The following is a 13,496-nucleotide window of genomic DNA, read 5'->3' on the forward strand; positions in this document are numbered from 1 at the left end:
ATTCCTCTGTTTGTAATCTTTATGAATAATATCACTGTCACATTTAGTGAATTTTATCTTCTGTGTTTCAGATCTTCATGTTCTTCAGTGGAGGCACGGCTGTGCAGTTGAACGTCACTCTAATGGTTCAGTCATGTTTCTTCAAGGCACTGATGAATACGCCTATGATGGCCAGACCTTGACCTTTGACCTCTCAATGCACTGGAAGCCTTTAGTCCTTGACCATGACATCATCTGGGACAGAGAATCAGTTTCCAGCCTGGAGAGGAAATGTGTGGAAACGTTAACCAGCTTCACTGACCTTCAGCTTGAGGGAAAGTTCATCATGGAATGTGAGTTTAAATAAGATTCTTTTGAATGCATTCTTTCATGCTGATTTATTATTTGAATTGTCTGTCCTGCAGCTCGTCCCGATGTTCACACTCTTGTAAAAGCGTCTGGATCATCAGTCAAGCAGCTGCTGGTGTGTTTGGCCACAGGCTTCTACCCTAAACATGTGCAGATGGAGATCAGACACAATCAGACGCCGTTACCTGATGAGCAGCTGAACTCAGATGGAATCAGACCGAACGCAGACGGATCCTTTCAGCTGATGAAGAGCCTGGAGATCCTGCCGTCTGAAAGAGCTCAGTATCAGTGTGTGGTGGAGCACCAGACTCTGACTGAAGACAGCCATACAAGTAATAATAAAGATACTGAGATGTTCGTTTCCTGCTGAACTGACTTCATAGTTGTTTGATCGAAATTTAATCTATGGTTTCATAAGATCACTTCAGGATCAGAATGTGCTTTATTCGACAATTGATAAGGTTTCCTGAGAAAAAAAAAAAATGTCTTGTGCTCTGGCTGGCATATGCAAATCATTCTCACATTTGAAATTTCTGCAATGAAGAAATGACACTTTGACTCTGGGTGGCAAAGTTCCAGCAACATGTAAAAAGTGTCGGTAAGACAATGTGAAGGCACGCTAAAGATTCAATTATAGATGTGCCGGTACTGCATGTCCAGTGCATACTAGCCCTCTTTGAGCACTTCATACATGTGAACATATGCATAGAGGGAAAGAATTAATTAAGTAGAATTAAATAAAAACTATTGATGTACTGAAATTTCGGCCAAAGCAGCAATTTTCGGTTTTGACTGAAAATGGCCTTTTTTTTTTTTTAAATCATTGACCGAAACAGTGACTTTTAATCAGCTCTTCTCCACTGGAGCATTTCGACCATGTCAGTGTCTATTTTGTTTAACAGTTCAACATGTCAGGTGTGTGGACACTGGAGCTGGAATGACAATATTGATTTCTCAATTTTAATTGATACCGATATGGATTCTCAAGATCAAATATTTAGTCTGTGCTGTTTTCATTTAAGGCGTGAACAAAACTTCACTGAACTTTTGTAGCGCGCCTGCCATCCAGTAATCACAAGCTTTGTGCTTTGTTTCTTCAAATTGTACTTGTACTTCAAATGCTTGTACAGAATCACAGATCCTCCGACTAGAATGACTAGTGAATTGTCTGAATGTTCAAAAATCGGCAAATGGTTGTTTGGTGTCCAAAGCTTAATGTCTAGTATTGTTAATGAATGTAGTAAAAGGAATCAGAATAAAATTACCTAGAACATGACAAACACACTCAAAAAAAATAGTAAAAGTACTGAAGAGCTTCAAACTGAAGCAGATATCAGCGCCACCATCCTAATGACCATTATCAGTGTTACATGTGATTTTGCACCAAAACTTGACAAATAATGGATTTTTTTTCTGTGACAGGTGAAGCGGCCTGTGGCTCGTGGAATGTAGTTTTTTTTTTGCTTGTTTTCCCCATCATCATCTTCATCATTGTCCTCACATTTAATCAACTGAGAAAATATGGTGAACCTTCAAGTGAGTATCATTTTAAGTCCCTTAAAGTCATAAATATGGACAGAAGAGGAGAATGACTGTGGGGTAATGTTTAACATTTCAGAAGAGCAGGACACACTGAAGACACCATCACTAGTGCAAATATCAGGTGAGTCTGACTCTTCTAGAAGTTAATTATTAAAGCACAACACAAGATGTCCTGAAGGAATTTCTGCTCTTGAGTAATTTAGTATTCAAAACACACTGTGATCATTTCACAGACAATAACATCACTGAGAGAGTCTAAGATTAAATCTTTATACAGATCATATTGTTTTGGATAAAAGATTCTGCTAATGCATAGATGTAAATGAGATGAGATGAGGAGACTGACCATCTGTGTTATTATTTCATGTGATTCTGCAGCCCTTCATAAAACACAGATTGAATCAGAACTGTTGGAGCAAATAAGTGAGTCTGAATTGCAAAAAATCTGATAAATTAAAACCCTCTGATTTAAAAATGTTTGGTTTACTGTCACTGTACAGCCTCACTGTGTCCATGACTAGATGTTTAATAACCATCATTTTATTCATTCTGAACTCCATCAGGAGCAGAAAGATGTGCAGGTTTGGCTGATGCTTTAAATGATTCACATGATGAAAACCCCACAGATCCCAATATGGAGGAGGAACACAGTAGGTCCTGAACACACACACACACACACACACACACACACACAGTGTTTCTTCACTGCAGTCACTGGTATAAACAGAAGCTTCTTCAGATGTTGTTCAGGTCTGTTTCTCTCCATCTCTTTCAGCTGAGGAGGTTCATGACACTCAAAGTCTCTGTGAGACTGAAGCGACTCCAGCAGCAGCTCGAGGTCAGAACATCTGAATTCATCTCTTATCTCACACTGATTCTTCATCTCACTCACTGAACGTGTCCGTAATGACTTTTCTAGGTGCAATGGGCTCCAAAATCATCTCTCTGCCTAACTTTGGTGAGTTAAAATGGGTTTAATAGTTTTTATTTTTATTCTATTTATAGTTTTAGTCAGACAGACAGGATTGAAACTTGTTTTGTTGTTTTTTTCAGCCATGGAGAGAGAAGACACTGATCAGAACACATTTACCCAGAATGCCCTGCTGTTACCACTGCCAAGTAAGATCAGTAGCTTCTCTTCAAATGATTTATTTAAATATATATATAATATATTATAATGCTGCTATTCTGTTTTTCAGGACGCTGGAGATCTAAGGACATTTCACTGCCAAATCTTGGTAATGTTTCAATTAATTTCAACAAAATATAAATAACAATGTCAGTAATTTACATTTTAAATGTAGTTTTCTATTTGATATTGGTGTATTAAAAAGAACTTCTGCGGTTTTTAATAACTTTCGTTTGTGTGTTTTTCAGTTTAAGACAGAAAGGACTCCAGTGACTCCACCTGCTCTCCGTTTCATCTGTAACTCCTCTTTTTCTGAGCAGATTTATGAGGCTTTTTTTAAATTCATGTTCCTCATAATCTTGAATCAGAATAAATTCTCCTCCCTCTTGCAGCATCTCTTCTTTTCTGTGATGACGAGGGCGGGGCAACCTGTCACTCACATGAGATCCACCAATAGCAAACCACAACCGTCCAATCAATTCCCCACCGACAAAATCAAGCCCTGCCCTACATTTGTTCTTGATCCAGAAGCAGTTTTACTTGGATATACGTCACAATAGAGAAGAAAAAATCTTTGCAACTTCCGTTTCATGCCAACTTTGTGGAAACTAGAAACTAAATTTAATCATCATTCTGTAAACTGTGTTACTTTAATGTTATTATACTTAAATTTACTGACTCATACTGAGTGATGGAAACCCTGTACACACCAGGGCATTTAAAATATTGTTTTCCAGGCCAGGAAAAGTTGTCAGAGTAATAAATAGACTTTCTAACAATGTTGCATTTTATAGTGAAATATGGATTGGCAACTTGTCTAGTTTTTCTCAGCTATAAAACACTATAGCTCTTGTATTCAATGCAGGGGGGTTTTTTCAAATTACTTTTTGTGCAAATAAAATATATTGTATTTTTCTTAGTCCTGCTTAAAAGTATTTTTTACGGTATGCAGTAGAATTATCTTTCTGGCTGTCATGTAGCCTATACAGGCACCTTTTCATAAGTGGTTTGAAGGATTTTAGGGGTAAAATTGAGTGGGAAATAGAGGGTAGGCTAAAGAAATTAGATTGTAAACCTACAGAGTACCTCAGGGATGACGTGTTTTTGTAGGCCAACCCGGAAGTTAGCGGCGCACGGGTTCCCTCGATCGAAAGCCTATGCATTTTTCCCGTAGACTTTTGGAAAATCGCAAAAAATAAGCTCTGTGTTTAACAAAGGGTTATGACACTTACACGTTTTGTCTATCAAGATAATCTTTATAAGTTAACACAACATTTACACATTTTGAAGCCTAAATAAAGCGGTCAGATATAAAAAGCTAACAGTAGGCTATAAACGGACTACAGCACACCATGGTCGCAGATCAACGTCACCACCACCAAGCTTCCTCAAACTTTATTTAAAAAACAACTTTATTTAAAAACATGCTCGCTGATTATGATCTGTGCTGTGTATGAATATTTATCCACTTAATGCTGTCCAAATGTCCTGTTTGTCATGATGACGTCTAAAGTCCCCGCCAAAGGAAGTAGTCCCTTTTAGCAACTTGTTAGAAACCGCCACAATAAAGGTTTAAAAAATCACAAGCGGGTTATAACTGGTGTGTTTTATGTCATAGATCAAAACGTGAAAATATTTAGAGGCTTTGTTAACCACAGACCTTATTTCAGGCGATTTAGCAAAAACCCATTCAAAAAACCCATAGACTTCAGTGCGATGGAACCGGAAGTCCTAAAATGCTAACTCTCTTCCGGGTTTTGCCTACAAAAACACGTCATCCCTGAGGTACTCTATTATCTGATCCACACTCCGGAGCAGAAGAGGGCGGTAATGCACCAATAAGCTGGATGCCAACCACTGTAAAATAGGAAAGAAGAAGAGGAAACTTGGAAACTGACGATTCGCGGACAGATAAGACAGAGCAGGTTACTTCTGATATGAAACAGTCTCAGCTTTCAAATTCTTTTAATATTATTACGAAATTCACACAATAAATACCGTTTGGCGCTCTTTTATGTGGCGTGACAGATCGCTGTAGCGTCTCATTTCAAGCGGCAACTGATCATCTCTTCCTCCTTGACTAGTAAGTTATAGCACAAAATAAACGAATGAACATCAGAGAGGATATGTTGGAAGATACAGTACAACTTACTGAAATGTCTCATGTAATCACTCAATCAGTGTACTGAAAGGTGTCAATAACAGCTTGTAAACAATCATTTACCTCAGGAGAGCCGTTCAATGACCATAGCTTGTGAGTTAGCTTAAAAAAATGAACTCTAGAAAGGAGTATTTTGCTAAATATATGCACTATAGACCTTATTTACCAGAGAAACAAGGGCGCCGCCATCTTTAGAATATTGTCTTTGAACTTCCGTTTTTGCGGTAGCTCTGTATATTTCTATGGCATCGCTGTTGAAGAATAATTAGCTGGTGAAGTGGATTTACCTGCTGTAGAGTTAATGAAAGTTATCGTGAGCATTGTTATGTTTAAAGCAGATGTCTTAACAAATGTCAGTAGACCGGGAAGATTTTAAAATGAGCAGTTCATTCATAAATACATAAGATCGCTGTGGAAATACAAGCCGGAAGTCAAAAGACAACGAGCGCAGCGCTGAAAAGGGGCGGGGCTACATAAGATCTATAGGCATAATACATATTCATTATTATAATCATAATACATATTTTTACTCTTATATCATTAAAAATATCATAATGTTGTTATTACTATAAAAAAAACTCCTTATATAAATTGTATATTGTATACAAAGCAATTAATTTTAGCTTTTAAATAGTATAGTTGTCAGAACACACAACGAAGATGATTAGATTCAAAAGTCTTTAATTAATAATCTACACAACATAACTCAATAGAAAGCAGGCAATGTAACAACCTTGATACACTGAAGAGACCGAACAACTCACTAATGAAACAAGGGAACTTATATACAGGGAACAAACAAAGCAAACAAATTAGGCAACAGTTGAACAGAATGACTGAACTGAGCGACTGTAGTAACTAATAACAAACTCAGGCAGGAAGGAAAACAGAAATGACAGAAAACAAACTCAAACAGAACATAACTTTGACGGTAATGTACGAGCTGACAAGGTTCCCTGTGTAAAAAATTATAGAACTATTGCCCCATCCTGTTTTAAATTATTTTTATTTGTACCACTCTTTGAGCTTCTTTCTTTGTGTGAAAATAACTTTTTTTTATAGTTTAACTGCCCATTTTTCCTAATTTTACCTAATTACCTAAATTTTGTTGTTTTTTTTTTACCTAAATTCTAGATGATCCAACAAAATTAGCCTAGAGAGAGCAATAGAGCATGTTTTAGCACACATATTATTTAAAATTTTAGCTGTAAAAACACCCTTCACTCTACAGTTCTTTGAATAACTGCAAAAGATCCACCTTCAAATAAAAAACCCAAATAAGCAGTGTATATTTGAGAATGAATATTTAATAATATTCATTACATTACAGTTGGGAAATTAGGAAAAAATGTTCTTCTCTTGCACAAGATAAACCATTGAGCATTTATTTTGCTGGAAAGCTGTTGAAAACAAAGGTGCCTCTACAAACCTAGTCAAATGCTGTAATCATCTGTCCACAAAAATGTTGGAAATTATGCAAATGTGAAAATAAAGTATTCCCAAGTGCATGTTAAACTTACAGCATGTGCATAGATCCGAGATCTGTGATCCGAGCCACTTTGAATAATTGGCCTTTGCAAGTCATAATCCAAAACGGTATTTATCAGTATACTTCATACTGCTACACAGCAGTTTCTTCATCATTAGTAAGTCTGTGTGTCGCACACATGTAAGCAGGCATCGTGGCTTTAGTTTCAAGCTGAAACACAAAGATAATGGCCTCAGTCAAAGTTTTTCTTCTGATTTCGGCTATTTTCCCCTCTCAAAGTGGTAAGAAATCTTTTTTTTTTTACTTGATTTATCTCCATATTCTTAATGTACATTCATTGCATTCACTTGTGTCTGTATTAGATAGTATTCCTATGGAAAAAATTATCCAAACTGAGCGAACACTGAGAAGTTCAATTTAATGTCATTAATCTTGATGTCCAGTGTGTTTGCTTTTACCTTTGAATTACTCAGGTTATATGCCTGTTAGACTCCTGCATGGTGAATTTTTCACTTCTTGTTGTAACTTGTTTCTTCTTTCTTCCTCATTTCAGAAATGCACTCTCTTTACTACATGTATAGCGTCATATCAAAATCTCTGATGTCTGGAGAAATGTTTGAATTCTACACCTCAGTTGAACTCAGTGACATTCAGATGAGTTTGTGTAAGAGTGTGAATAAAGCAGATTTCATGAGTCAGTTGTGTGAGGAATCTGAGAGACTCTTTAATGAAAGTGATGATCTGCATTATAAACAACAGTGGCTTCAGATCAACCTTAAAACACTGATGATGGAGCACAAGAGGAAGGAGAACAGCACACGGGACACAGGTGATGGTGTTTAGAGGACAGTTGTGTTATTGTGCATTGTTGAAATTTTCTTTGAATATATAAAAAACATTTATTTATTTCTGTGATCAAAGCTGAATTTTCAGCATCATTACTCCAGTCTTCAGTGTCACATGATCCTTCAGAAATCATTCTAATATGTGACCCTGGACCACAATGGATACAGTAGCAATAGCCAACAATACATTGTATGGGTAAAAATTATAGATTTTTATTTTATGCCAAAAATCATTAGAATATTAAGTAAAGATCATGTTCCATGAAGATCTTTTGTAAATTTTCTACTGTAAATATATCAAAAATGTAATTTTGTGAGTGGATATGCATTGCTAAGGACTTCATTTGGACAACTTTAAAGGCGATTTTCTCAATATTTTGATTTTTTTTTGCACCCTCAGATTCCAGTTTTCCACATATGATGATTTGCTGCTCAAGAAACATGTCTGATTATTATCAATGTTCATATTTTTGTGGAAACTGTGATACATTTGATTTTTCAGGATTCTTTGATGAATAGAAAGTTCAAAAGAACAGCATTTATTTGAGAAAGTAATCTTTTGTAACATTATAAATGTCTTTACTGTCACTTTTGATCAATTTAATGCATCCTTGCTGATATAGCTTATATATACAAAACGCATATTTATGAGTGTCTTTATCCATGCAGTACATTATGATGTGTTTTACAACAGTTTGTAGGGTGTTTTATTATGTTTCAGCATCAACGCTGCCATTTTCATTTTGAGAAAAATTTACATTGAAAGTAATAATAGCTCAGTGTTATCTTCTGTTCTTAATCCTCTGTGTTTCAGATCTTCATGTTCTTCAATGGAGGCACGGCTGTGCAGTTGAACGTCATTCTAATGGTTCAGTCATGTTTCTTCAAGGCACTGATGAATACGCCTATGATGGCCAGACCTTGACCTTTGACCTCTCAATGCACTGGAAGCCTTTAGTCCTTGACCATGACATCATCTGGGACAGAGAATCAGTTTCCAGCCTGGAGAGGAAATGTGTGGAAACGTTAACCAGCTTCACTGACCTTCAGCAAGAGGGAAAGTTCATCATGGAATGTGAGTTTAAATAAGATTCTTTTGAATGCATTCTTTCATGCTGATTTATTATTTGAATTGTCTGTCCTGCAGCTCGTCCCGATGTTCACACTCTTGTAAAAGCGTCTGGATCATCAGTCAAGCAGCTGCTGGTGTGTTTGGCCACAGGCTTCTACCCTAAACATGTGCAGATGGAGATCAGACACAATCAGACGCCGTTACCTGATGAGCAGCTGAACTCAGATGGAATCAGACCGAACGCAGATGGATCCTTTCAGCTGATGAAGAGCCTGGAGATCCTGCCGTCTGAAAGAGCTCAGTATCGGTGTGTGGTGGAGGACCAGACTGTGATTGAACCACAGTTCATCAGGGGTAACCATGATTCAAAAAGGAAAGGTAGGTCAGAGTTTATCGTTCATAAAATCTCTTCATTATCAGTGTTATGTTTGATTTTGCTCCATTATAACTAAACTAAATGTTGATGAATGATGTTTTTCTGTGACAGATGAAGGGAATGTCCTGCTGCTGTTGCTCATTGGACTTATAGTTGTTTTAGTTGTTATCGCCATCATTCTTCTTGTTTTTTTTCTGCTGAGAAAATGTGTTAAACGTAGAAGTGAGTATCATTCCTGCAAGTCATTTATAGGATGAATAGAAGGGCAGAATGACTGTGTTAATATTTATAATTTCATAATACACTGCCCGGCCAAAAAAAAAGTCGTTGTTTGGATTTTAAAAGGCAAATACTCAAGAGTCTATGGATGGATCATTATTACAGTGATTATTATGTTTCTAGCATGTTTTATGTTTGGCAACGGTTCTTTTAACCCTTAAAGATGGAGTGTGTAGTTTTTCCGTGTAGGAAGACACATCAAGACCATATTCCAGGATGACAATGTCAAGATTCATCAGGGTAAAAAATGGTTCAGAGAGCATGAAGAATCATTTTCACACATGAATCGGCACCTCTGAGTCCTAAACTTATCCTCAGTGTAAGTTTTTGGGATGTGCTGGAGGAGACTTTACAGAGAGCTCACCTCTTGCATTGTCAATACAAGATCTTGACCAAAAATCGATGCACCTCCTGATGGAAATAACATCACAACATTTATTTCCATCAAGAGGTGCATCAATTTTTGGTCAAGATCTTGTATTGACAATGCAAGAGGTGAGCTCTCTGTTCATTGTCATTGTCATCCTGGAATATGGCCATGATATGTCTTTCTACGTGGTTGTTTAAGAAATGAAAAGCTACACACTCCATCTTTTAGGGTTAAAAGAACTGTTGCCAAACATAAAACATGCTAGAAACACAATAATCACTGTAATAATGATCCATCCATAGATTCTCTAGTATTTGCCCATTAAAATCCAAATAGCAACTTTTTTTTTTTTTTTACCTGGCAGTGTATAACTGGAAATATCAGAAATTACTAAAACACAGTATACTCTTTCATTCTGCAACACTCTCAAGTAATCAGTCAAGTTGTGAATCGGAGAACAGGACTGTGTCATTAACATTCATCTCTGTATCCTTTAGCCTTGGAGTTAGATTGTCCACCTTTAGGTGAGTCCATGTACAGTATATAAAAATGTGTATATTTTAGGAAACTATTTGTCATTTTGATAAATTCAGGTATATCAGTGCTGTTTTGATTATATTCTGTGCCAATAATGTTTCATATTTTGCATGAGCTGTTTGAGTCAAGAATTTATCTGTCATTAAATCTTTACATCTCATTCTGATGATGATAAACTGAAGTCAGATGAAGAGACTGACTCTGTTAAAATGTATTATTTCAGGTGATTTGCTGGAAGTAACAATATATGCGAGTAAATCTAACTTTTTCAAAAGTACAAAGCAGAATAAAATAACCTTTTTTGTCTAATTAGATGCATGAATTTGTGCTATTAATCTTTTGCCACTGACATTATCATTTATAGTCCTATATAAGAGTAATGTATTTTACTTCTACCTCAAATTGATAATTCATTCTCTACTGTACTTTCATCCAGAGTGCTGACATGTTCTTTTCTTTCTTTTAGATTATGACATTGAAAGATGTGAGTTTCCTGCACTAATATATATTTACTTTCGCTAATTGTTCAGTTTATTTAACACAACAAAGCAACGCATCAATAAGAAGCAAACTAAATCAATATTCACAACATTATTTCAGTCCATACAAACCAAAATGACTTTAAGTACAAAAGTAACAAAAATGTCCTTAAATGCGACTTTTTATGTTTATTAATATGAACAACTTTTGTAAATCTCATCTTTATTTTTGGGTGTTTAGTTTCATTATGTCTCTTACATTTCAAATGTGTTTGCTCTGTAATTCAACACTGTCTGTGTTAATATTCACTGTTTCAGATCAAGCGTTACGAGGCCAGTGGCTGGAACGTGAGTCTGAGTTAAAATTCTCAAATGTATTAATTAATTTATTAATTTGTTGTTATTTCCATGAACAACTTGTGTGCGGACATTTTAGCTTATTTGAATATGAGTAAGTTTACGTGCACTATTATGTTTACTTTCTTTAATTGTTGTATATTTAGCATAACAAAAGCTCTAAATCAAAATGTCCGTTCACAATTTCACTCAACACAGACCAAAATTACTTTATGTACAAAAGTTAATCTCCTGAAATCTTTACAGAGATCACTCTGACCATAAACTGAAGTGGCGAGATATGATATGATACTTATTATTTCATGTGATTCTGCAGCGCTTCATAAAACACAGATGCAACCAGAACTGTTAAAGGAAATAAGTGAGTCTGAAATGCTAAAAAAGCCCATAAATTAAAACCCTCTGATTTAAAAAGGTTTGGTTTACTGTCACTGTACAGCCTCACTGTGTCCATGACTAGATGTTTAATAACCATCATTTTATTCATTTCATCATTTCATTCTGAACTCTCCAGCTTTAAATACTGATTTGGATGATAAAAACCCAACAGATCCCAGTATGGAGGAGGTTCACAGTAGGTCCTGAACACACACACACACATACACACACACACACACACACACACACACACACACACACACACACACACACACACACACACACAGTGTTTGTTCACTGCAGTCACTGGTATAAACAGAAGCTTCTTCAGATGTTGTTCAGGTCTGTTTCTCTCTGTCTCTTTCAGCTGAGGAGGTTCATGACACTCAAAGTCTTTGTGACACTGAAGCGACTCCAGCAGCAGCTCGAGGTCAGAACATCTGAATTCATCTCTTATCTGACGCTGATTCTTCATCTCACTCACTGAACGTGTCTGTAATGACTTTTCTAGGTGCAATGGGCTCCAAAATCATCTCTCTGCCTAACTTTGGTGAGTTCAAGTGGGTTTAATAGTTTTTATTTTTAGTCAGACACTGGATGTGAATTTTTTTTCCAGCCATGGAGAGAGAAGACACCGATCAGAACACCGTTACCCAGAATGGTAACAGCGATGGCTCCAATTAAAGATGTTCAGGTTGTTTTGAAGAATCAGATCTAGAGCTTTATTTCCATCATCGATGCCAAAAAATACATGGAAACCTGAACATCACAGTCATTTGTGCTTGTTTCATTATAAACCCGTGGCCATTAATGTGAGGTTTTTACGTCTAAGAGCATCAGGAGGTCAAACACCAGATCAACCATATGGACATGTGAGCACATGCTCAATGAACCAGCAAAATGATATTACATTTATTTACATGATTTGCTTTTATTATTTTTACTAGTATGAAAATCCCGGTGAACACCATCTACCTCTGGAGCAGTGTTTTTTAAACTCATGACAGTCGTTGTGTATGTTTGTATTAGAAATGTGTTAATTAATCACTAGTTCAAAAATCATTGATTTCAAAAGGTCATTTGTGAAATGAATGTGTTTATGTGGTGTTCATTTATGTTCAAAAGTCTATAAATGATATTACACAACAAAACTGAGTTTAAGAGTTTAAGAACTGCTCTTTTTCAGTTCTTTTTCATTTCCTGCAGCCTCTAAAAAGCTCTAAAATCAAGTTTTCATGTTTTCTGAAAAAACATTGCTAGACCTAAATAATCAGCAAATAACTCACCTGTAAAAATCTGTGCTCGTGTTTATATTCAATTTATATTCATCTGCTACAAATGAAAATAATTTACAAATCCTCTACTTATCCCTGTACATTAGTGTAAAACCTTCCTCACTATACTCGAGCGGGAAACAGAAATAAGCATCAGATTATAAACCAGATGTGATGATTTACTTTCTTTCTCCAAATACTTTTGTCCTTCTTACAACATCACTGTCATCTCAGGAAGTTCTCTCCCATTCCAGAGCAAAAACAAATAGCTCTGTGTCATCTTTAAATGTAGCCATGGTCATTATTTTCTTTGTACATTTGGTTCATTATTGTGCCTTATTCACAGGAGTCAGTGTTATTTGACTCGTTTAATTAACGTCACGCTCTTACCGTCTGTCTCAGTGAGTTTGTGTTTAGTTTAGTACCTTTGATGTAGAAGCCTAATGCTAGAAACTTCTTCTGGTCCAATTTCTTTAATCTAAAATTGAGATTAAATCATTAAATTCAAGATGACCTTTCATGTCCTTCCATGGTGCAAATGACAAACTCTTGAAATGTTGAGTAAAATTAGGAGAATGATAAAAGTGAAGAAAACTCTCAGTAAATCCAGTAGTTCAAAAGGTTTGTTTGTTCTTTGTTTCTTCTATTTTATGCACTCAAAAAAAAAAAAATTAAACCTTTTTTCAATTAATAGTGAAATTCTATCAAATTGAATTGGATAATCCTTACATATTATGAATTTAGATTTTTTTTTTACTCATTTAAAATTCTTAAGTTTAATGAAACATTTTGTATAAATATTAAATTTAAATTAAATTTTTTTATTTATGAATGAATCATAAACTAAATGGTCCATTCCT

General features: G+C 35.7%; 1 protein-coding gene across 3 annotated transcripts in view; it reads left to right on the top strand.

Annotated features, from left to right (window-relative positions):
* LOC127501268 (hereditary hemochromatosis protein homolog) overlaps nt 1-13,496 on the top strand; it is a 35,924-nt gene that overhangs the window by 19,867 nt on the left and 2,561 nt on the right. The window contains exons 3-14 of one of the 3 annotated variants that reach the window (XM_051873198.1): nt 72-332; nt 405-680; nt 1,771-1,884; nt 1,967-2,011; nt 2,269-2,313; nt 2,454-2,540; nt 2,666-2,728; nt 2,810-2,848; nt 2,944-3,009; nt 3,090-3,128; nt 3,268-3,316; nt 3,412-3,938. In XM_051873198.1, coding sequence (XP_051729158.1) covers nt 72-332; nt 405-680; nt 1,771-1,884; nt 1,967-2,011; nt 2,269-2,313; nt 2,454-2,540; nt 2,666-2,728; nt 2,810-2,848; nt 2,944-3,009; nt 3,090-3,128; nt 3,268-3,272 — 1,040 coding nt within the window. In that variant the 3' untranslated portion in view covers nt 3,273-3,316; nt 3,412-3,938. Of the gene's footprint in view, nt 1-71; nt 333-404; nt 681-1,770; nt 1,885-1,966; nt 2,012-2,268; nt 2,314-2,453; nt 2,541-2,665; nt 2,729-2,809; nt 2,849-2,943; nt 3,010-3,089; nt 3,129-3,267; nt 3,317-3,411; nt 3,939-8,661; nt 8,965-9,073; nt 9,185-10,108; nt 10,136-10,614; nt 10,633-10,945; nt 10,976-11,300; nt 11,346-11,498; nt 11,559-11,729; nt 11,793-11,873; nt 11,913-11,978; nt 12,518-13,496 lie in introns of those variants that run through there. The other 2 variants (XM_051873197.1, XM_051873199.1) reach the window with 2 other exon arrangements.

The sequence above is a fragment of the Ctenopharyngodon idella genome, chromosome 19 (genome assembly GCF_019924925.1).
Source record: "Ctenopharyngodon idella isolate HZGC_01 chromosome 19, HZGC01, whole genome shotgun sequence".
Lineage (NCBI taxonomy): Eukaryota > Metazoa > Chordata > Actinopteri > Cypriniformes > Xenocyprididae > Ctenopharyngodon > Ctenopharyngodon idella.